General features: G+C 39.9%; 1 protein-coding gene across 1 annotated transcript in view; it reads right to left on the bottom strand.

The window, feature by feature from the left end:
• Positions 1-6,345: 6,345 nt before the first annotated feature.
• Positions 6,346-26,026, bottom strand: part of NCAM2 (neural cell adhesion molecule 2) — a 351,991-nt gene continuing 332,310 nt past the window's right edge. Inside the window, exons 16-18 of the mRNA XM_030205047.1 lie at positions 10,896-11,100; positions 6,991-7,107; positions 6,346-6,454 (exon numbers count right to left, since the gene is read on the bottom strand). Of these exons, the coding sequence (XP_030060907.1) occupies positions 6,346-6,454; positions 6,991-7,107; positions 10,896-11,100 (431 nt within the window). The remainder of the gene's footprint in view (positions 6,455-6,990; positions 7,108-10,895; positions 11,101-26,026) is intronic.

Genomic DNA, 26,026 nt, shown 5'->3' with positions numbered 1-26,026 from the left:
TACTGTCAAGTACTGAGCATGATGTAAATAGGAACAACAAACATAGTTTGAAATGTCTATATGCGAATGCCAGGAGCCTAAGAAATATGGGAAAGTTAGAATATATTGCACTAAATGAAAAATTAAATATAATAGGCATCTCTGAGACCTGGTGGAAGGAGGATAACCACTGGGACACTGTCATACCAGGGTACAAATTATATCGTAGTGATAGGGTGGATCAAATTGGTGGAGGGGTAGCATTGTATATCAAGGATAACCTTGAATAAAATAGATTGCAAATTTTGTAGGCAAGAAAACACATCTTGCAATCACTATGGATCAAAATTCCACGTGTAAAGGGGAAAAGGATAGTAATAGGAGTGTACTACTGTCCGCCTGGCCAGGATGAACAGACGGATGAAGAAATGCTATCGCAAACAAACTAGGCAACACAATAATAATGGGTGATTTCAATTACTCCGATATTGACTGAGTAAATTTAACATCAGGCCATGCTAGGGAGGTAAAATTCCTTGATGAAATCAAGGAATGCTTTATGGAGCAGCTGGTATAGGAAATGACGAGAGAAGAAAAAATTATAGACCTAGTCCTTAGTGGAGCGCATGATCTGGTGCAGGAAGTTATGGTGTTGGGGCCGCTTGATAACAGTGATCATAATATGATCAGATTTGATACTAGCTTTGAAGTAAGTATACACAAGAAATCAAATATGTTAGTGTTTAACTTTAAAAAAGGATACTATGATAAATTATTTATTTATTTATTGTGAACATTTATATCCCACAAAATCCCACTGAGGCAGGCTCCATGTGGCTTACAACATTCAAGTAAAATAGTAACATAGTAATTCTAGAGCAACAGCGAATAAGGCAGAAGAGAGGAAGGGAGGGAAACAAAAGGATAATGAGAAGAACGGTGAAAAAAAAACTTAAGAGGAGTGGCTGTGAGGGTCAAAATTTTTTACATCAGGCATGGATGCTGTTCAAAATCACCATCCTAGAAGCCCAGGACAAATATATTCCGCGTATTACAAAAGGAGGACGGAAGACCAAACGACAACTGGCATGGTTAAAAAGTGAGGTGAAGGAAGCTATTAGAGATAAAAGAAAATCCTTCAGAAAATGGAAGAAGGAACCGACTGAAAATAATAAGAAACAGCATAAGGAATGTCAAGTCAAATGCAGAGCGCTGATAAGGAAGGCTAAGAGGGAGTTTGAAAAAAAGATTGCGTTGAAGGCAAAAACACAAAGCGACAATTTTTTTTAGGTATATTAAAAGGAGGAAGCCAGCAAAAGAATCGGTTGGACTGCTAGATGACTGAGGAGTTAAAAGGGCGATCAGTGAAGACAAAGCCATAGCGGAGAGATTAAATTAATTCTTTGCTTCAGTCTTCACCGAGGAAGATTTGGGAGTGATACCAGTGCCAGAAATGGTATTCGAAGCTGATGAGTCAGAGAAACTGAATGAATTCTCTATAAACCTGGAGGATGTAATGGGATAGTTCTACATATTGGAGAGTAGCAAATCTCCTGGACTGGATGGTATTCATCCCAGAGTACTGATAGAACTAAAAAATGAACTTGTGGAGCTATTGTTAGTAATATCTAATTTATTCTTAAAATTTAGCATGGTACTGGAAGATTGGAGGGTGGCCAATGTAACGCCGATTTTTTTAAAAAACGTTCCAGAGGAGATCCGAGAAATTATAGACCTGTGAGTCTGATGTCGGTGCCGGGCAAAATGGTAGAGACTATTATAAAGAACAAAATTACAGAGCATATTCAAAAGTATGGATTAATGAGACAAAGCCAACATCAATTTAATGAAGGGAAATCTTGCCTCACCAATCTATTACATTTCTTTGAAGGGGTGAACAAACATGTGTTTCAAGGTGAGCAGGTTGATATTGTGTATCTGGATTTTCAGAAGGCGTTTGACAAAGTACCAGATGAAAGACTCCAGAGGAAATTGGGAGTCATGGGATAGGAGGTAATGTCCTATTGTGGATTAAAAACTAGTTAAAAACAGAGAGTAGGGTTTAATGGTCAGTTTTCTCAAAGGAGAAGCGTGGTTAATGGGGTTCCCCAGGGGTCGCTGGTACCGCTGCTTTTTAACATATTTATAAATGCCCTAGAGAAGGGAGTAACTAGTGAGGTAATTAAATTTGCTGACGACACAGTTATTCAAAATTATTAAATCGCGGGAGGCTTGTGAAGAATTACAAGAGGACCTTATGAGACTGGGAAACTTGGCATCAAAATGGCAGATGACGGTGTATGTGAGCAAGTGCAAAGTGATGCATGTGGGAAAGACGAACTCGTATTACGGCTACATCATGCAGGGTTCCATATTAGGAGTCACAGACCAAGAAAGGGATCTAGGTGTCTTCATTGATTGTATGTTGAAACCTTCTGCTCAGTGTGCTGCTTTGGCTAAGAAAGCAAATAGAATGTTAGGTATTATTAGGAAAGGAATGAAAAACAAAAAATGAGGATGTTATAATGCCTTTGTATCACTCCATGGTGCGACCGCACCGCGAATATTGTGTTCATTTCTGGTCTCCGCATCTCAAAAAAGATATAGTGGAATTAGAAAAGATGTAGAGAAGGGCGATGAAAATGATAAAGGGGATGGAATGACTTCCCTATGAGGAAAGGCTAAAGCAGCTAAGGCTTTTCAGCTTGGAGAAAAGGCGGCTGAGGGGAAATATAATAGAGGTCTATAAAATAATGAGTGGAGTTGAACGGGTAGATGTGAAGCGTCTGTTTACGCTTTCCAAAAGTACTAGGACTAGGGGGATGCGATGAAGCTACAAAGTAGTAAATTTAAAATGAATTGAAGAAAATTTGTCTTCACTCAATGTGTATTTAAACTCTGGAATGCATTGCCAGAGAATGTGGTAAAGGCTGTTAGCTTAGCAGAATTTAAAAAAGGTTTGGACGACTTCCTAAAGGAAAAGTCCATAGACTATTATTAAATTGGACTTGGGGAAAATCCACTATTTCTGGGATAAGCAGTATAAAATGGTTTGTACTTTTGGGGGGATCTTGCCAGGTACTTGTGACCTGGATTGGCCACTGTTGGAAACAGTATGCTGGGCTTAATGGACCTTTGGTCTGTCTCAGTATGACAATATTTATGTACTTATGCACAATTGCGGTACCCCACTCTGTCTGCTGCATCGTGGGATGCACTGGGAGGGGCTAAGTACCATATAAGGAAAATCTCCTTATATGGTACTTTTTCCCCTCCCAGTGCATCCCAGGATGCACAGAGCAATGGCAGGGCAGTGCCATTTTGCAGCAAGCGGATCTAGGGGCAGGAGGGAGTAGACCTCCATCCTGCTTTCTACAGGTATAAGGGGTCATGGGTTGGATACAGTACACCACCAGGGCCAGTGTTAAATTAGGGTGGGTCAGTGGGCCTTCTGCACCACAATGGTATTTTTTGGAGACTGAGGTCAGGGGGTTCTCTGGACCTCCCGGGAAGCTTTCATGTTTGGGGGATCAGGGGGCCGATGTACAAAGCTGTCCAGCAGAACAATCCTCTACTGCACATGTGCTAAACACCCAAATCACAAACAGTGACTGATGCAGAAAGAAATTTCCATGCATCTCATGTGCATTTCATCCCCTTTGTGCATCAATCGCTGTTTGCAACTCAGTAAGTTCTCCCACAGCTGTCGTATTTAAAGGCAACCTTTGTGCATAGGCCCCTAAGTCATTTCAGCATATAATTATAGAATAGTGGTTAGTGCATTTCTGCCATTTATGCAAATAAGGGTACTCCTAGATGCATGAATGGCAGTATTCTTTAAATTTAAGCACAGAAATGATGCTAGAATGAGTGGGAATATGACTAAAGTTTGATATTTTGTGCATTTTTCTATATGAATCCCCATTTGTGAACCAAAGACATTTTTCAGACTCCCCAACAGTACAATTTAATGTGTATCCAGATATGTGCAAACTTTTACTCAATAAATTGTGCCCATGTGCGCAAAAGTAACTGCTTGAATTGCCTAATCAGTTATTATTTTTCAGATTTTTAAATATTTTTTGATTTTTTGAAGTTTTGGTTTTGAACCTTTTGAAAATATAACATATTCAGGGCTTCTCTTACAAAGCCATGCTAGCGATTCCCATGTGTCAAATGAGAGGAAGCCCATTGGAATTGAATGGGCTTCATCTCATTTGCTGCACTGAGAATCGGCAGCACTGCTTTGTAAAAGAAGCCCTGAAATTTCTTCAACTATGGCAGATATTTGTGACAAAATTCAAAAATAGTTTGGAAGGAGGCTAAAGCAATAGTCTTACTGATCCTATCAAAATTTCACAAGAAAGTGTTTGCTACAGGAGAGACTCAGTGAAGAATAGTTAACTGTTTTGTGAACACTAGTAGTAGAATAAGCTTAATGGTTAGTGTGAGTATAAAAGCTGTTGTTATACTGCATTTTTCTTGTGCCAAGTGCATATCTCCTCTAATGCTATGGGGCCCTTTTACCAAACTGTGGTAAAAAGTGGCCTTAGCACATCATTATGTGGGTCATTCCCGCACTATAAGATAATTTTTCCACAAGAGTAAAATGGCCACTATTTTTTCAAAATTAAAGGCCACATGCTGCAGTAAGTATGGTTTAATGCTTACCTCAACATAGTAAAAAGACCCTTATGTTTGAAGTGTGAACAAACAATTTTTGTTTCATTTTATTTTTTATTCTAGGGGTTTTTTTTTTCATTTTTTCCCTATTTGGTTCAATATTTGTAATTTTTAAAAGATCATATAAAAGTTATAGAAAAAAATGAAAAAAGCTTCTAGTCCATTTGACCACTCTGCTCCTATCATAAAAGGAACACACATCTCTCCTGAGACCTCTTTCATCCCAGTCCCAACTGGGATCCATATCTATTATACCTCACATGTTCTTGGTTATCACTCTCAGGTCATGAGGGCCTCCAACAGGTCAGGTTTTAAGAATACCGCTAATGAATATGCATGATAGAGATTTGCATGTAATGGATTTAATAAGCATGTGAATCTCTCACATGCATATTCGTTAGGGAGAACCTGAAAACTTGAACTGTTGGAGATCCTCAAGAACTAGGAGTGAAAACTAAGACCATATATAGACCTATAAGCTCCTCAAGGGGCAAGAGTGATACCCATTTGCTTCATGTGGAAATACAAATGATGCTGACTGACCAAAGTCTGGGGCCATTTTGAAGTATTGCAAATGTCTCAAAGGCTGAATACCATCTTGGTGGGGCAGAAGTGACTAAGAATTACTCCTGCCCAAATAAGAGATTATTAGGGGTCAGATAGAGTAAGAAGATTGGCTGGGGCAATATGAGAGGGTTGGGAGAGATGTGGAAAGACCACAAAGGGTGTTTCACTACCTTTATTTTTTCCAGATCCGAGCTCAAGGCAAACTATATTCAGGTACATGAGTTAATTTTGTGCCCAAATGTTTTCTCACTCTAAGTTGTACCTGAAGCAATGCCAAAAGAGGAGGGTCTTTTTACTAAGGAACACTAACAAATTAGTGTGCATTAAGTTCCATGCAGCCCATAGGTGTGCTAAATCCATTAGTGCACCCTAGTAAAAGGACTCCAAAGTGACTTGCCCAATATCACAAAGAATGCCAGTGGGAGAAAAACTAAAGGAAACTAAAATGAACATTTCATTTTAAAAATGAAATGAAACAAAACAGAAAATCATCATTTCATTGAAAACAGATTTTAAATACAAGAAGGTCTCTCACTCATGTCCATATAATTATAATAAATACTTATTTTATTTTATTTTTCAAGAATGTTTAATCATAACTGATATCTCTTGTAATTCTTTTTGCAGTATTTTTATGCTAGAGAAGTTATTAAACTATTTATATGTCCTGCACACAACTTTCTAAGTATAACACTAACTGTTTTTAGGCTTTTGATGCCTCAAAGTTTTATGCGCCATTTGAGTAGATTGAATTTTAAAGTGCATCACTGTTTGATTAAAAATAAGTGACTGTGTCTTTGAATTTAATTAAAAAAGTAAAATATTTTACAAATAGAACACTTTATTCATAAAATAAATTAATGTACTTATTTTGCATATTTTTCTGTTTGATTCAAATGGACTGGAATCTGTCAGGATCATAAATTACCACCAGGCTGCAAGGTAGGTGCAAGAGCTGGATTATGAACGATGGTACTGACAATTCAAAGCTAACATTGCCCAAGAAAGTAAGGTCAGTAGGAAAAGTCCGCTCATACAGCTGCTCCAACCATATAGGTATTTATATATATATATTTATATATTTATATCTTCTTTCAGACCTTTGTTGTCTCCCTGTTATGCTTTGCTGTCATTTTCTTTTGACTGGATGTCATTAGAAATTTTAATTTCTATCACTTCGGGACTTAAAACTTCTTTGCCATTTTCTTCTTTTAGAGGCAATTTCCTATGGTAAAACAAATAGGTAATTAACCCACATTATGAAAATATAAACAAATATGTAAGCAAACAAACATCAAGGAATGATGCAAAGAACTCCAAGGGGTTCTTTTACTAAAGTGCGCTGAAAAATGGCCTCTGGTAGTGTAGGTGTGGGTTTTGGGTGCCCGCTGATCCATTTTTCAGCACGCCTGGTGAAAAGACCTTTTCTAAATTTTTGCCGAAAATGGAAGTGCGGCAAAATCAAAATTGCTGCATGTCCATTTTGGGTCTATGACCTTACCGCCAGCCATTGTCCTAGCAGTAAAGTCTCACATGGTAACCGGGCGGTAATGACCTACACACGTCAAATGCCACTTGGAGCATATCTGATATGCGTGTCCAAAAATAACAATTATTTTTCGGCTTTGTGTATCAGATGTGCGCCAAAAATGAAATTATCGCAAGAGCCACATGGTAACCGAGCGATAACTCCATTTTGACACGCATTTGGCGTGTGTAGACACTTACATGGCTTAGTAAAACAGCCCCCTAGGCACTTACTCAGGTTCTGTCAGTGGTGTTGTTTCATTTGGCTCATTTACTGGACTCCCATCATGATTTGTAATCCTCTCATCCTCAGGTCGCATCTCCACTATTGGCTCTTTTGATCCATCTTTCCTAGAACATATTTTAAAGACTAGTAAATGCAACTGAATTTCTTCTGTAACTTTTAAAAGGCTAATTTTATTTTATTTTTTAAAACTCATATACCACCTACAAGTTTTAGAGAAGCCATCAAACAATTTACTACAACTAAAATACAGAAAATACATAGCTTCCCCTCCTAAGCACTCAACCCATTCCCCCATTCAAATTGGCAGTGGAAAAAGCTCCTCACAATGTCAATAATACCCTTGTCCTAAAAACAACCAGATCTTCAAAACCTTACAAAACTGTCCATCATTTTCTTAATTCATTAAATGCATAGGCAATTTATTTCACAGCTCCAGGACCACTACTTAAAAGCCCAACACATAAATTTCCCAGAGGGAATGGACAAAACATATACCCAGACTGGAGTATAAAACATGTCCCTGTAATTAAAAAAAAAATCACTTCCAAGACAAATGCATTAGGCTTTCCCCATGCAGAACCCAAACTGCCAAACACAACAATTTGAATGTTACATGAGCTGAAATGGGCAGCAAGTGGAGAGTGCAGCAGAGAACCACTTAGGAGATATAAATTGGACAGAGAGTAGGCAACATGAAGAGGGATCTGAAAAAGTTTTTAAAATGGTCTAGTGTTTGGCGGTTAAAATTTAATGCACAGAAGTTCAGAGTGATGCACTTAAGGAGTGAAAATCCAAGGGAGCCATATGTGCAATGAGGTGAGAGGCTAATATGCACAGACTGGGAGATAGACCTAGGGGTGATAGTATCTGAGGATCTGAAGGTGACAAAACAGTGTGACAAGGCAGTGGCCGTGGCCATATTCAGAAGGATGCTAGGCTGCATAGAGAGAGGTGTTGATGCCCCTATACAAGTTGTTGGTGAGACTGCACTTGGAATATTGTGTTCAGTTGTGGAGGCTGTATCTTGCAAATGATGTAAAAAGACTTTAAGCGCTTCAGAAGAAGGTGATAAAAATGGTATGGGGCTTGTGCCAAAAGGGATATGAAAAGAGACCTGGAAGACCTTGGTCCTCAAGGGCTGCATTACTGTCGGATTTTCAGGATTTCCCCAATGAATATGCATGATATCTATTTACATGTACTGCCTCCATTGTATGTAAATAGATCTCATGCATATTCATTGGGAAAATCCTGAAAACCCAACTGGGTTGCGGCCCTTGAAGACCATAGTTTCGAACCCCTGCCCTAGAGGAAAGGAGGGATAGGTGAGCTATGATACAGATGTTTAAATACTTGAAAGGTATTAATATAGAAACAAATCTTTTCCAGAGAAGTGAGAATGGTAAAACTAAAGGATATAATTAGACAGAAGAATTAGGAGTAATGTCAGGAAATTCTTTTTCATGGAGAGTTTGGTTTATGCCTGGAATGTTCTTCTAAGGGAGGTGGTGGAGACAAAAACAGTGATGGAATTCAAAAAGGCATAGAATGAACACAGGGGATCCCTAACTAGAAAATTGATAGTATAATAAAGAAAACTAAGGCCAGTATTGGACAAACTTCTATGGTCTCTGTGCAGTATATGGCAAGACAGTTTAAGATGGGCTGAAAAGGGCTTCAATGGTAACTCCAGTAGTTGGAACATGAAAACAGTGCCAGGCAGACTTCTACTGTCCATGCTCTGTATATGACAAGATAGATTAGGATAGGCTGGAGTGGGCTTTGATGGCAGGATGTACAGGATCCCCCAAGCAAATTTTGCTAGCTGTGCCCAGCATGTTTTCTTGGTTTTCCAAAAAATCTAAATATCGTTGTCTGCATCACTCAAACATAAACAAGAGTCCAGTTCATTAACAGACTTCAATGTAGAAAATGACACAAGGACAAGGTTTATCCCCATCCTTGTGGGCTCTGTCCCTATCCCCATCCCCACGGTTACTGCGGGTCCCCCATCCTCATGTCATTCTCTAATCAGTACCATCCAACACAAGGATCCTCAGTAAGTAGCCCCCCACACTCAACTCTCCCATTCAAGCTTCCTCACATTAAAGTCCCCTAAAATCAACACCTCCCTCCCCAAATATACACCTCCTGCAGCCAAAGTCATCCCATATCCCGAATGTTCCCTCACCCCCTGATTCCTGGGAACTTAGTCAAGGGAACCCTTTGCAGTCTTGTGGGCCACTGTGGGAGTGGACCTCCTCCATTCCTACCCCAGCATTGCTCTGGGTTTAAAATGGCACCTATGACCTCTAGCAGTAGTCTCACAGTACTACCACTAGGGGTCAATACAAGGGCAATCATTCTTTTTGTGTTAGATTGGCCCCTATTGGTGTTAGGTATAGCAGTGCTATCAAATCACAACAGCTAGCATGCATTCCATGCTCAGAGTCTAGCTGTTGGTTCTTGCGCACCCTGCTCAGATCTAGTCTTTACCTGTGCTAAACATCTGGCATTGGCTGATTTTAGCATGCAGTAGATATTAGTGTGGGTCTGTGATCATGGCTAAAACATGCTAGCACCCTTCCTAGCTGCTTAGTATGGTTTAGTACATATCAACATTCCCCCTAAGCTGCTTTGAGTTGCTTAGGAGTCCTCCATCAGTGTTCCTGCTAATGGATGAATTCAGTATTCCTCTTTATTATTTTGAGTTTTACAGTATTTACCAGTCACAGCCAGTTAGTATGGTACCCTCTAACTGTGCTTATATTTGGGCAATGTTTTCAGTGCTAGAAAATGTGAATGGTATTAAAGTTGTGGGGAATGGTGGGTAAATACTTGGTTATGTTCGGAAATGAATAAAGCTGTGGCTGGTTAACAACCAAAAGCGGCAATAACAGAAAGGAGGGAAATTAGAAGATTTGAGGGAAAATGCTGACTGGGTGGATGGAAGGGAGTGAAGAGAGTAAGGGAAATGTTGGACTAGGGAGAGAGGAGAGAGAGCGGATGATGCTGGGTGGGTGGGAGGCAGGGGAGAGAAGTTGCAATTCAGGATGAGGGAAGGGAGAGAAGACAAAAGGGAGGTGCTGAATGGGAGGAAGGGAGGGAAGAGAAGAGAAAATACAGGAGATGCTGCATTGGGGAGGGGAGTGCCAATTTATAGGTTGCAGGGAGTGGCCACAAACCCTAGCCCAAGCCCTGCCTTTAGCTGGCAGTGATCCCCAATCCCCTCCAGCTGAATGTGAAGCCCACCCAGAGTCAGATTAGCACACAAATAAGCAGCATAAAAATTAAGTAACTTGCCCAAGGCCATAAGTTCCTGCTGTGGGATTTGAATCTGGGTCTTCCATTTCCTAGCTTGCTGCCCTAACCAGTGACTATGAAAGGATTATTTTACGCCCTATTTTGTATCGTCTCCCAAACTCCTTTGGATCTGTCATTGTGACAACAGTCCTCAGCTCCTTCAACAAACCTGCAAACAGGGGTACTAAACCCAGCTACTAGATGTCACTGTTGAACAATATAGGAAACCTCCATCAGTACCCCCACCCCCTACAGCTTCTGCAATATCCCCAGCCCTGATTGACTCAGTAAACAGAAAACTTGACCCAAGACCATACTCAGGGCCTCTACATACTGGTGTGCAATCACAGGTAGTTTTACCAGTTTAACTAAAAGTAAAAACATATTTTGACAAGAACAGTAGCATAAGCATAACCATGTGTTCAATGTCAGCAAAAATATCAATTTACAAAATCTGTATTTGTCAAGGAGGTAGTTGTAACTGGGAAATTACACAGCAGATCTATTTTTGCAAGGCTAAAGAAAACTCAATGCACAGGTGTGAAATTAAGACAGAAACTTTTAATTTTTCAAGGACTGTTATACTCACAGGTATGCTGCTTTTCCTTCTTCCAGCTCTTTACTTTTCCCACCAGATCCACTCTTTTTCCCACAGATTCTTCTTGTTATACACATTAATAATCCACATTGTTTTATAAAGAAGCAGCTGACATCAGTCACAACAAGGATTAGCAGAAGAGCAGCTACTCCCAGGCCAATGACTGCCCCAAGCCCAAGGCCGCTGAAAAAGGTGTCTTAAAAACAAATAAATATTCTATTATATGAATTAGGCAACTTTCAAACAGCTTTGCTTATCTGACAGAGAGAACCTTAAATCCAATATAAAATTATACTAAAATTGAAAGACTGAGGCTGGCCTTCAGTGGAACTATGTTATTTGTGCTTCTAAAATCACTATGAATAATGTATACACCTAAGGCCTTTTTATTTTAGAAGTATCCCCATGTGTAAATAGTAGCTTGTAAATATGCAGATTGCCTACATATGCCAGTATCAATTTTAGAAAGTCACTATTTACTCATAGTGTTCCACAGCACATTTACATAGTGAAGGGGTTATGCTTAGGACATGGAGAAAGAGCAGTTTGTGTGGGAAACAAAATATGGGTATGAAAAAAATATGGGTATGAAAAAACTTTACATCTACCCCAAATCATGCAAAGTGTCTGCTAGAAGGAGCAAGTGTCACCCCCCCCCCCCAACATAAAGCTCCCCACCTGATCACTCCATATTTATCCACCCACCTGACTCCCAGGCATGAGAACACTCCAACTCTTATGGAATTCCTATAGGCTTATCACCTCTCTCAGCATTACGGGCTCCCTCAATGGCAGACCCCCACCCACTCTGTCCCCCTCCCTGGGTCCTATCAGGGTCCCTAATGGGAACAAACGTGATCTTCAGTTGATCCTGCTCATACATTTCTCCAGTTCAAATTTGCAGCCATGACTGTCAATGTCAATTCAATGTGTATTTATATATCACCACCTTCCCCTGGTGAGTCCAGGGTGGTTTACATTATAGAAAATTAGCTAAACAAATTAATACATCATATAAAAACAGTACATCATACAGACAGAAAAATTGATACAGCATAACATTACTAAATCAGCAATACAAGTGAGTCTTGACCTTCTTCTGGAAAGAAAAATAATTTGCATCTGTTCTAATAAAAGAGGGAAATGCATTCCAATAAGAGATCATAAAATCAGTAAACATAGTTTAGTTATATCCTCATAAATCTTATATACTTCAAAGAAATTGAGCACAGTATTAGTAAGCTACATATTCTTCCTGAAAATCTACTAAAGGACACACAAATTAAGTCTGTCAGTAAAGAAGAAGATAGTCCATAAATTGCTTGAAAAAATAAACAGAGATTTATATACTATCCTTTGTTGAACTGGCAACCAATGTAACTAAGGGCTTCTTTTACAAAGCTGTGCTAGCAATTTCAGCTTGGCAAATGAGAGGAAGCCCCTAGGAATTGAATGGGCTTTCTCTCATTTGCCGCACCGAGAATCAGTAATGCAGCTTTGTAAAAGAAGCACTAAGTGCGATATACTATCAAACTTTCTAAGATTAAAGATCAACCTAATCTCAGTATTTTGGATGAACTCATTTTTCTCACTAATTTAGTAGAGATTTTCAAATAAAGCACATTACAATAATTCAAATGTGGCAACATTTGCATTTGTACTAACAGAGTATAAGCAGATTGATTAAAATATGATCTTAATAGTCTCAGATGCCACAATTTAAAGGATATTTTCTTCCATAAATGACTTATCTGTGAGTCAAAAGATAAAGTATAATCAAAAATTATTTCAAGTACTTTAGCTTTAGTCTCAACTGGAAAGATCAAATTCTGCAACAATGATATCACTGTAGGGGTGACTGAGCCAGGATCATAAAACCATAAAAAGTTAGTTTTACTCAAGTTTTGTTTCAACAGTCTAGTCTTGAATCTTCTTCATACAAACTGAAAGCCTTTCCATAGTGTCTTATAAGTGTGGTAATACTGGAACCACAAGTAGAATGTCATCTGCTTATGATAAAAATAATTATCCTGAACTAAAACAGACATTGTCTAAAGAAGACATTAAAAAATTAATAGGGGTGATGGGTGGGGGCACTGAGGAACTCCACACCCTGGATTCCACCAGCAGGAAAGAACATTATCCTTTCTGACAGCATAAATTTTATTCAGCAAAAAATATTGGAACCATTGCAACACCGCTCCCCTCACTCCTGCAAGACTCAATCTTGATAATAAAAGGTCATGATTTACTGCATCAATGCAGCAGATATATCAAACTGTAATAATACCATCTGTTTCCCTTGACACAAAAACCTCCTTACATGAGAAGTCAGTACAAATAACAAAGATTTTGTACTATGACATGCCCGAAATCCAAACTGAGATGTATGTATGCATGAAAGCTTCTCCATATGTTCAGCAAATAACCTGCTTACATAGGATTCAATTAATTTAGTCAGAAATGGAATACTTGCTACTGGCCAAAAAATAGAGGATATTGGTTCTAAATCTGTGCCTTTTGGTAAAGGTGTCAAAACGATATTGCCCATATCCAAGGGTAGCGAATCAATTCATTAACCCCTTGCATAACCCACTGGGCAAAAACAGCAGGAGCTTTAGATATTAAATATATAGGGGTTATATCTAAATAATATTGAGAATGAGAAATTTTATTCAGTGGTAATTTAACCTCTTCAACAATGATCAGGTGAAAAGTAAACCATAAGCAGTCAACAAGTATCTGTCTATCTACAGTCTCAGAAACTGAGGCTGGAGCAGCAACAATTTTCTTTAATTCTGCCTGAATTTGACTAACTTTAGATTCAAAATAGTCGGCCAGATCTTGGGCATCTGAAAAATCTGGTTGAGTCAAATTGGTTGAAGAAGGAATGTCATTGAGCTTTTAAATAAACAAAACAACTTTTCAGTATTTAATCAATTAGTTTCAACCAATTTTCCTGCCTTACTAGTTTTCTTCTTATATTGATTAAATTCTTTCCTCCATACAGACTTAGTTTCAGGATCTCTAGTTTTACACCAGTTGTTTTCTAACAGTCTACAATTATATTTCAAACTCAAAAGTTCCTCAGTATACAAAGACAGTCTTGTGTTAAGCACTACTCTCTTGGTTAATACTGGAGAAAATTCATCCAGTATAGTAGTGGAAATCAAGTCCCAATGATGATTCAAGGATTGTGGCGTAGGAGTCATATCAAGCAGATGATCAATTATCATATCTCAAAAAGATACAGCATCAACTTTTTTTTACATATTATAATTGTTTTACTAGCTTGTCTAATCAATGGTTTAGAAAGGCAAACATTTAAAGTAAGCTAAGTAAATAATGATAAGTCAATGGTAGAGATGACCAGCTAACATGGCTAGTCAAAGTGGGAGGAGAGGAGGCAAATATATCAAGAGAATGATCTTTCTCATGAGTGGGTCTTTCTGCTATACACTTAAATCACAATATTTTACAAATACTTTAAAATCAACTACATTTACATCTTGACCTCATTAGATTACAGCTAGAAGTTGTGGCTGCCATTTTGAACCAAGGACAAGCATGAGCAGAAATAAATTTAGTTCACTCTTGCTCCCATTAGACAACCAGGAACCCTGGTAAGACCCATGGCGGATGCTTGAATGTGGGGGAGGGGTTGACAGGGGGACATGGGGGACTGATTAGGCTATAGGATGCCAGAGGGGTTGGGGACTTCTTTTGATGGGGGTCTTCTCATGCTGGCTTAGTTGGGAAGGTGGGTGAATATGGAGGGGGAGTGAGGAGGGATGCTTCAGTTTGGGGTGTGTCAGGAATGGGGATAAAATGTCAAGAGGGACACTGGAAATGAATGGTGCTGGGAGTATCAATGGATAATGGGGATGGATGGCTGTCATGAGCAGTGAGATTAAAAAAACCTGTTCCCACAGACAAGTGAGGATTAATAGTGCACATGTTACCTCCATGTGCTGCTTTATAAATGGCTGCTCCTATGGAACGTGGAGAGGCATGGACATGCAGTCCTACATTTCCTTACATGTAATTTACAAGATGGCCTATGTTTGTCAGAGCCTTTATAATTTCCAACCTGGATTTCTTTTTTAATAATTGGAATCTAAATCAAATATTATCCATTAGCCCTTATAGCCAGTCTTTCTTCAGTTTTCTGTGTTTTTGTTTTTATTACATTAGTCCTTATGCACTGTTGTAAATTTGGTTTCAAAATTAGTAGAAATCGTTAGTTGCATAACATGAAGCCAGAGGTAAGAAAAATATACTAAGCTAAATAAATTAAAAAAATATTTGCTCTGACTACAGTTACAAAATAAAAAAAATGTGCCCTGCTGCAGATAACTCAAGCTACTCTTTAGTAAACAGGTGGGATAGTAAGAGTAGTAAAATAAATTTTTAACAGTAAAATAAAAGATAATTAGTTCGTTGTTACTTAGTAATATCAACTGCAGAATGTATTTCATTATTGATAACAGCAGGCATAAAGGCATAAAAATAGAAAGTGCCAACTCTTCACTTCTGAAAGATAATTTTTAGAAAAGTTAAAAAAAAAAACATATAACATGCAGGAACACAATGAGAGACATTAATGCAGGAGTTAGAGGTGAGATGGGGTTAGATGTGTTTCTGTGACAACTATCTCTGATACTATAGAAAGAAGACACATTTCACTGGTGCCTGTGCATGTACTGAATAATGCAATAGCACCTAGTGACACTTGTTGGAAGCATTAAACCATTACCAGGTTTTGTATGGCAAATATGTTTCATTACATAATGCATAATCATTGATTTCAACTGATTTTCCCTTCGGTTAACTTATATGCTATCTTTAGATCTCAAGGGTCCATTTCCAGCCTAAGTATGGAGGTAATAGACTGTTGCAAATTGGTTAACTAGACTCATTTACATGTGTTAATGAGTTTGAAAGAAATACCAATCCCTAGAGTTAGGGTTACTCAGGAAGTGCATTATACTAAAACTCTAAATAAGAATATAAGACCACAAGATGTGCAAGAATAGATCAGAACAAAGGTCCATCAAGACCAATATTCTAGTTCTAATGGTGGCTAATTCATATCACAAGTATCCAACAGTATCCTAAAGGCTAGATCCATTGTTTTTTGCTCTATCTCATGGATAGGCAGAGACTTTCCAATGTCAAAATAAATAATAATGGTTAATAGACTTTTCCTTAAAGGGAATGGGACTTGATTAAATGCCCCCCACCCACACCCACACAAACAAGCTATGCTAGCTACTTACTTTCACCACATCCTCTGACAAAAAATTTCACAATTCACCATGTGCTGAGTGAAAGATTATTTTCTCTTGGTTTAAAAGAGTTATCTATTAGCTTCATAGAGTGCGCATTAAACCTAGAACTTTTTGAAAGGGTAAGTAAAAATTCCCCGTTTGCCTGTTCCACCTCACTCATGATTTCATAGGTATTGATTAGATTTCCTCTTATGTATCTCTTCTCCAGGATGCAGAGCACTAGTCTGTTTAGCCTTTCCTCATAGGAGAGGCTATTGACCAGTTTCAATCCAAAAGATTTGCTATATAATTTATTAGAACAATCAAATACAGTATAAACAATCTCAATATATGCCCTAATTATCTAGAGATTGAAGCATATTAGGGTCAATGCAATGATATGTACAAGACTAATTGAGACTTTCCAAAGTGGAAAAACTTCATTTAATAGGGATAGAAGTGGATCAGGTTGTTTGGCAGCTATTAATTCATGGAGAGAATAGAAAAATTGATCTGGGGAGGGGTGTAGCTACCAGAGCAAGCCCAGCAAAATGTATAGGGCTGCCCAATGGTAGGGGCCACTTGCTGTTGCCCCTTAACTCCCTGCCACCCCTCCCCCTCACCTGGGTCTGGCATCACTCCAGCTCTCCCCTTGCAGTCCTCCACTGTGGCAGAAAGAGCACTGAAGCCTGACTCTATGACCAGCAGGGTCTGTTTGTGTCACGTCTCGCCTCTCTGATGCAACTTCCTGCAGGCAGGATACGGTAAAAAAAAGCTCCACCATCCAAAGAGGCAGGCTTCTGCACTCTCTCTCTGCTGCATGTGGAAGTGTGGGGAAGTAGGAGTTGGAGAGATGCCAAACCTGGGTGTGAAGGGAGGAGCTGTAGCAATGCCAGACTCCTGCAGCTGCAAGGGGAGGGGGCAGAGAGAGATATGCTGAACCTGAGTGAGGGGGACAAGAGATGGAGATATACCAAACTGACCAGTTGGGGGGGGGGCAGAGGGAAAAGCAAGAAATCTGAAGGAAAGGGGAAGGGGGAAGAGAGGTGGAGAAAGAGAGAGAAAAAGTGTGAGAAAGAGAAATATGGAGCAAAGGGGAGGGGAAGAGAGCAGGCAGATGCTAAATGGGATGGGGGGGGGGACTGAAACAGAGATGGGACCCCCTAGCTCCACCCCTTGTTGACAAGATGTGTTTTAAACATTTTTTTTTTTCAAATAAAGACAAATCAAGCAAAACTTGTACAGAAAAACTAATTCAAATATGCACAATGCTATCGTAGGAAACCTTTGGATTTAAAAAGCAAAACCATGTGCATGTAAGAACTAGATAAATGAATTAAAACAAATCCCCTTAATATATAATACTTGGTAGCAATAATGAAACAGTGATTGAATATTCACATAGCAAGCAGCCTGAGCCAACAGATTTATTTTCCATTGAACATAATTAACTTTGTATGAGCTTGGCTGCTAATAGTGTGCTGAACTGGACAATGTTGGCACATTTAGACTGACATTGGACAGTTCTGCACAAAGAAATCCCTCCCCTTGTTAATCAATACCTTCCTTGTGAAATAGTAATAATTAAAAAAGGCAAGTGCATTTTTATAATATACTGCTGCATTCCACAAAGTAAAAGGAACAAGTTCCTACATGCCATCTTTTATTTTTCTTTTGACGTTGGCACAGGAAAAAAACAAAGATTTTAAATGTTCCCAGGTTTCAATCTAATTCATGTTTAATGTGAGATAAAATGCCATTAATAAGTAAATAAGATAGCAACTCTGAATGTTGAGCACCCAATTCTCATAACATGATGTTTGTTTAATGGCCCTTTACCAGGAGAAAAAAATCTCTGCATGAATATAATAGTACTAGGGTGCCCCTTTAACCAGCCCCTCCAAATGACACAGACATTACCTTGATTATTTTACAGTATCCTCCCCTCCCCATTCCTTTAACCAGCCTTGCCAAATGACACAGATATTACCTTGATTTGTTTTACAGTATCCTCCCCTCCCCTTTCACCAGCCTCTCCAAATGACACAGACCAGACATTATCTTGATTGTTTTTTCAGTATCCTCCCTTCCCCATCCCTTTAACCAGCCCCTCAAAATGACACAGATATTACCTTGAGTTTTTTTTACAGTATCCTCCCCTGCCCTCCTACCCACCTACCCCCCCCCCCCCTCCCCGTATTCCAGATTTCCTCCCTGGTCTCCCGAGCCTCAGTGTGCCCTCCTGGCACATATCTGAAGCCATCCTGGTGGTCTAGTGGAGTCTTCAGGGCAGGAAAGATCCCCAGTCTTTTCTGTCCACTGCCAGCGCTGATCCTCTTGCAGTTGCATCTCATTTAAAATGGCTGTCGAGACTTCCAATGGCAGCCTCACAAAACTTCAGCGGAAGTCTCGTGATGCCACTGCTGGAAGTCTTGGCAGCCATTTTTAAAGAGCAATGCAGAAACAAATGTGTCAGTGTCGGCAGTGGGCAGGAAAAACTGGGGATCTTTCCTGCCCCAAAGACTCCACTTGACCACCAGGATGGCTTTGGGTATGTGCCAGGAAGGCACCATGCAGCTCGGGAAAGAGGAGGCAAGGAGTCAGATTGCGGCAATGGCAGGGAGCGGGAGGGAGTGCCGCGGGGCCCATGGAGGCGTGGGGCCCTGTGTGACCGCTCCTTTCGCCCCTGCCTAAGATCGGCCCTGCTGGGCAGGATAGATAGGGACACACAGAAAAGACGAATTATAGACATAGAAAAGAAATGTGACAGGAGATCTTGCAGAGAATTGAGAAAAACAGACACTAGGTCCAAAGCAATGATCAGACAACAAAGATAAAAGAAAAGTGTTTGTTTTCTGAATGTATTAATTGTAATATGTCAGTATGTGCATCCTATCTATCCCCACTTCCTTCCTCCCCAGTCCTCACTACCTAGGAGGCCCATTTCTATTTTTCCACCCAGGGCCCATTCAGTTCTTGTTATGCCACTGGGACAAAGATTTTGGGTCCTGCAATGGAAAAGTATGAAAGGAGGAGGTTGCATTGGTCTGGCTGATTTTCATGGCATGGTTGGCTAAGTGACCTTTTTGCTTTGGGTTTGTTAACTTTTTAGCATATACAGAATGTTGTAATTCAAAGACCTCTGTATTAAGAAAGAGGACTTTTAATTGCAACATTCTGTATGTTCTAAAAAGTTAACACCTGCTTGAGGCAGACGTTAACTTTAAGCTTTAGCAGGCCCATTGAAAACAGTGGGTAGAAGGTAGCATACCTCCCTGTTTACCATATGCTAACAATTTATTATTAAATGTACCTATGGATGCAGATAAGAGAAGATCATTTGCATCCTATACCTAAAGTTTGCTAAAATTAGTATTGAAACTCACAAAACTTTTCACAGATTGGTACACAACTCCCTAATTACCAAATTATGGACTGATTTAGTTGGTGAAGTGTTGGTCTCTCACATGCAGCATATGATCTTCAGGAATTGAAATACCTCAGTTAGAAAATAGTTCACAAATGGAATAAATTATCTGTCAACATATGGTAGATGACATCTTTGTTGGTGTATTTCTATATATTAGATTGTAGGCATTATAATTATTAAAATAAAAAATATTTGGCAGCAGATAGTAGAATTACTTCTATTGCACTGATTTATTTTAAACTAACACCAGATATCAAGCTGCTGTCAACACAGTGTTTTTCTGCCATAGGAAAAGTATCAAGACTGTTGTGAAAAACATAATAAACAAAAAAGTCGTAGGACTGTGTTAGTTAAAAAACAAAACAAAACAAAAAAAAGCTGCTGTCAGAAATCTTGGAAATCTGCCATATCAGCGGAATTAGTTTTCCCTCCAATATTTCACTGATAAAATGCTGACATATAAAAGTGTCTCGAACAGAAACCAGAGCAGACCCGAGTCCAGAGAAATCTGGCTATGTTTCTCCAAAGAGGCTTCATCAGAGGATTATTGACACACTACTAACAAGGGGGTAAAGCAATGCTTCCCCTAGCACTGAAAACAGGCATCCAAGACTGCAGATGGCAGCTCCTGAAAACCAGATCAAAGAGTATAATGCAAAGCAGCAGCTTCTCACTTCACTTTGAAAACAGGTTGACAGTACTTATATCTGACTTTCTGTACGGCTTACATCTATACTTTAAGGTAAAATTGCCACCTCACTTTTAATGCACTCTGATTTTATTTTGATGCATATCAATAGAAATCAAACAAAATAAAACATGGAAAAGAAAATAAGATGATACCTTTTTTATTGGACATAACTTAATACATTTCTTGATTAGCTTTTGAAGGTTGCCCTTCTTCGTCAGATCGGAAATAAGCAAATGTGGTAGTAGATAGTATATATAAGAGAAACATCAAAGCATTACTTTGACAGTCTGACAGAGTGGGAGGGTGGGAATATGCATGGGGACATCAAAGCATCTCATTGATATTCTAACAGGATGGGTGTTGGTAGGTGAGAGGAGGGTAATAAACAGAGAAATAAACAGAGAAATACAACTTTATGGTTTATAATGGGTTAGAAAACTCAAATCCTTATTAAGTCCTGTCTGCTGGGTGTTAAAATATTAAATCATTATAAACCATAAAGTTGTATTTCTCTGTTAAACGTCCTTTCTCCATAGGGTCTGCTGTGAGATATAATAGAGGCAATACTGAGTTGTTCTCATAGTTGTAAAGTTCACAGGCATATTCACAGCACCTTCTATACAGTTAAATTTTCAAAGAGAAGGTGGTGAAGGAACATGTGTTTGAAAATTGGCGAACTTAAAGTACATGTGCACCTGTATTCTTCACATCTGCTATTTGTATGGTGGCTGCAGAGGAGTAAAATAGCACACAGACTTTTGAAAAGTCCATGTGTGCTTTGCATTTTCATTGATTGCTTCACCAAACTAAGGGACCAGTTTACTAAGTCTTGCTATAGGTGAGCACTAACGCTAGAGATGCCCATAGGACTATATAGGTGTCTCTAGCATTTAACACTAGTGCACCTTAGTAAACAGGGCCCAAAACATGCCCGCAGGGATGCCTTTTTCTACCCAAGCTCAAAGTAAGGAGGCTGTGGAAGTGTGCAAGCAAAATACAGTGAATATGACACCAAAAAGTAGGAGCTAGATGATGTGTTGATCATATAAAAGTTTTATTCAAACATCAAATGGACTCAACTCGAATCGTAAATCAGCCATAAAGGCCTGCCTTGAGAGTCTCTTTAATATGGATGTGTTCATCACTCTAGCTCTTATATAGCATCAAATAACAATGCACCTCTTCCTCTGGTGGTCAGGACTGCCTTTTCCCTGTTTCTTAAGCCAGCGAAGAGATATCAATATTCATATCACCAAAAACTGGCATTCCTTTCAATTTGTTTGAGCCGGTAGTGTCAAACCACTTCTTTGAGCTTCTGGTTCAATTGAAACAATGGCTAAAATGTAGCATCATAAACTTTCAGTTGTAACTAGCCATTGATCTTTATTTTATTGTATTTCCTAACTTACTTTAGTCCTGAATTTCAAACTGCAGTCTTGGAGGGCTTCACACCAGATAGGTTCTCAGGCTATTCCTAATGAATATTAATGGAAAATATTTGCAAGCAGTGACTCCACAGTGTGCAAATACGTATAGTCTTAAATATTTTTTTTAATCAACTTAAAAACTTTACAATCACTTTGCCTGGAGTGGATGAGTAGCCTAGTGATTAGAGCCCTGAGCTTACATTTATATGAAAATTAACTTTAGAATAGTTAGCCTTATAATTAATAACAGTGTATCAATGGTTCTCACTTACAGATCTCAACCTATATGCTCACAAAACACTTTAAGAACTTGGCTTATGTGTATCCAAAAAGGCCCTAAGTGGCATTGGTTAAAAAATAAAAAAGACATATGTAACATAAACCCAAGTATCTTTATGGAAACTGTTACAAAAAAAAAAAGAAGCACCCATGGACACATTCACATATTCTGAGATGGGGAATACACATGTATTTGTGGCTTCACCTTAGACCCATCCAACCTCCGAACCCTCCCCCGCCCCGACAATGCCCCCCGTGTCATAATTCCATATTTATACAAATAAATTCTGGTTTCTAAAAAAATATTTTTCTGCTTAATATTAAGCAGAAAAATATTTTTTTAGAAACCAGAATTTATTTGTATAAATATGGAATTATGACACGGGGGGCATTGTCGGGGCGGGGGAGGGTTCGGAGGTTGGATGGGTCTAAGGTGAAACCACAAATACATGTGTATTCCCCATCTCAGAAGGGGAATGCACATCTGAGATCCCTGAGATCATTGTTCAGATTTACACCTGCTCCAAGGAACGCTTTATGTTTAAATCCTTTTATAGGCACACAACAAAAATAACACCAGGAGGTACAGTATGTTCATACAGAGTCAAAGTGCCAACCTTTTAACAGTTCCACCCCAAATACCTGTCATTCTCTATGTCTCTCCACTTGTACAATTAAAGATTTATTTAGCATCAAACTAAGGGATCTTGGTGTCAATGTGCCCCAAAACATTTCCCATGTGGCCTGAAAGAGTTGACCAGTGGCATGCGTGAAATCATTAACCTGCATTCTGTCCATATGCATTTGCATATTCATCAGTGTTCTCCAGTGCTGTAGATTTGGGCCAGAGGCTTCAAGCCAACAATGTACAATTGATTTTAGTGCAAACAATGGTTTTGCGTAAGAAATTCCAAAAACCTCTGTTGATATTGTTGGCATTAACAATTGCAAAGTTGGTGCTGTAGCTGCATGTAAGTTGGCACATATGGAGGGGGATAATCGAACAGGGGCGCCCATCTCTAAGGACGGCCCTTTAAAGGGGTGTGGCAACCCGTATTATCGAAACAAGATGGACTTCCATCTTTCGTTTCAATAATACGGTCGGGGACGCCCAAATCATAAAATTTAGGTCGAGCTTAGAGATGGTCGTCCCCGGTTTTTGGCGATGATGGAAAGCGAGGACGCCCATCTCAGAAATGACCAAATCCAAGCCATTTGGTCATGGGAGGAGCCAGCATTTGTAGTGCACTGGTCCCACTAACTGAATGGAAAAGCCCTTCCCTTACCGATCTGGAAAGGAACGGGCATGCATGAAGGAAACTGCATGCAAATGAACTGCTCGCTGTTAGCTCATTTGCACACGATTTCCTTCCTAAGGAGGGGAAGTGACAGCAGTTGAGGATGTCCTTCCCTGCAATAGCAGTTGAGGATGTCCTTCCCTGCGATGGCAGTTGAGGACGTCCTTCCCTGTGACATCCAAAATGTGGATGTTTGTGAGAAGGACATCCTTGTCTGCTATGCCTCCAACACCCCCTTTATTTTTGGATTTTGGACCTGCTATGCCTCTGACACCCCCTTTATTTATTTATTTGGATTTTGGATCAAAAGTAGCAGCAGTGGGATTTGAACCAGCCACCTCTCAATTGCAAAACCAGTGTGCTAACCACTAGGCCACTCTTGCAGGCCACCCCCTTGAAATTTGGCCATCCCTGTGGGGGGGGGGGGGGCAGTTGAGGAAGTCCAAAATGTTTAAAAGAAGGACGTCCACGCCTTTGTTATGCCTCCACTGACACACACATACCTCCCCCCCCCAGGGACCTGCATATTGCCCCCCCCCCCCCCCACAGGGCACTTTCAAGGGAGTGGAGTGGAAGAGAGGCCTAGTGGTTAGAGCAGTGGCCTTGCAATCCAGAGGTAGCTGGTTCAAGTCCCACTGCTGCTACGTGTGATCCAAAATTCAAATAAATAAAAAGATCATTGAAGGCATAGCAAAGACATGGATGTCCTTCTCACAGAAACATCCACATTTTGGATAAAGGAAGGACGTCGTCAACTGCCGTCGCAGGGTTGGAGGCATAATAAAGGACATACTCTAAAAAAAAAAAAGACAAACCTTTTTGAAGTTGTTTTTTCAGGGTGGAAGGTGGTTAGTGACCACTGGGGAAGTCAGGAGAGGTCATCCCCGATTCCCTCCGGTGGTCATCTGGTCAGTTCGGGCAACGTTTTGATGCTTGGTCATGAAAACATATGGACAAAGTAAAGTCGGGCAAATGCTCGTCAGGGACACCCTTCTTTTTTCCATTATCGGCCGAGGATGCCCATCTGTTAACCATGCCCCCATCCCACCTTCTGCACACTGTTGATACGCCCCCTTGAACTTTGGTCATCCCCGCGACGGAAAGCAGTTGATGACGCCCAAAATCGGCTTTCAATTATGCCAATTTGGGCGACCTTAGGAGAAGGATGCCCATCTCCCGATTTGTGTTGGAAGATCAGCGCCCTTCTCCTTCGAAAATAAGCAGGATGGACTTTAGATTTAGATTTATTATTTACAACACGGGCATTCGGCATTCACTCAGTCACCCCCTTCTAATCCAAACACCACACCAGAAGCCAATTTCTTTAACGAATGTGGATTTATTTAGGCCGCAGCCAGGTCCCAAAATTTTATTTACCGTAAACCTTCACATAAACAATCATTGGTAAACATCATTGATAAACATCATTGATAAACATCTCCCTCCGAGTACACAGCCCTTCTTGCTTATATTACTACAGGCTGTGCCGTCCAAGCACCCTGTTCCTCCTCAGTGCTGTCTGCTATAGCACGCTGTGCAATCAAATGCATCCCGTACAAGGATGCATTTACCACTTTCACCAAAGCTATTGGCCCCCTGGCCGTCCAAGCCAGGAGACTAGCCGTGTCCATCTTGTTCTGTAATCCTGCCCGCATGCAGGCATAACATTTCGCTCAGTATTGTAACTTTCAACAGGTCATTAACATATACATAGTAACTCACTTTGCCATATTATCCGCTGAGGTGCTGTGTACTCGTCGCTAATGTTACCTAAGTTCCATAGCTTATGCCTTGCTGCGACAACGACCCTTCCCCCGTACCTCATGGGCGGGAGGGCGGGTCAACACTGCTCCCTCTGCTTGCTGAAATCCAAATGGCGCTGTGTCTCCCTTCACAGCCCTTCTTCACCCCTCCTCCCTACCCGCCCCTTTACCCATCACCCTTCAATCTCTTATCCTTCCTATCCACTCCCACTCCTCCCTCCCTCTCTCCCCTCCCACCCCAGGTTCTTCCTGAGCCTTCAGCCCGGTTGTAATCGGCTCCCCTTAAAGGGTGAGCCTTTCCATTAACCCACATTTACCCAGGGCGAGATACAATATACATACATAAAATACATAATACATACAACTCAAAACATAACAAAGAAATTACATTTTGACTTACTTCAAAGATCATAAACAGGCAATCAATATGTCCAAAGTTTCAGCCTTATACTTAGATTTAGCACATGTTAACCATTAGTAAACACTAATGATTAACATGTGCTAAATGATAAGATGCCCATGGGAATCATATCATTTAGTGCACACTAATTGGTAGCATGCACTAAATTTGTTAGCACATCTTAGTAAAAGGAACCCTTAAGCACTTGTATTTACACCAGCTCTATGGATGGCAAAAGTGTGGGCACCTAAATGATAGGTATGTTAATAACTAATTATATTAGTATACTATAAGGGAAAGAAGGCACCTATGCTCCTTTATAGAATAGGCTCTTGCCGCATTTCCTCTGGGTGCCCAATTGGAGGCACTCAGTTATAGAATTCCTCCCATTACCTCCAGAGAATGTATCCCTCAACTTCTGTCTCCCTTCTGTGGCATGGCAAAAATAAGGTGTTTTTTTTTACATAGGCACGTTGGCGATTTTAGTGTGCGTGAAAAAATAGGCGTGCACTAAACGCTAAAGATGCCAATATATTATTATAGGTGTCTTTAACGTTTAGTGCG

Source organism: Microcaecilia unicolor, chromosome 5 (genome assembly GCF_901765095.1).
Source record: "Microcaecilia unicolor chromosome 5, aMicUni1.1, whole genome shotgun sequence".
Lineage (NCBI taxonomy): Eukaryota > Metazoa > Chordata > Amphibia > Gymnophiona > Siphonopidae > Microcaecilia > Microcaecilia unicolor.
The sequence above is the reverse complement of the archived record's forward strand: the minus strand, read 5'-3'. Positions and strand labels throughout refer to the sequence as shown.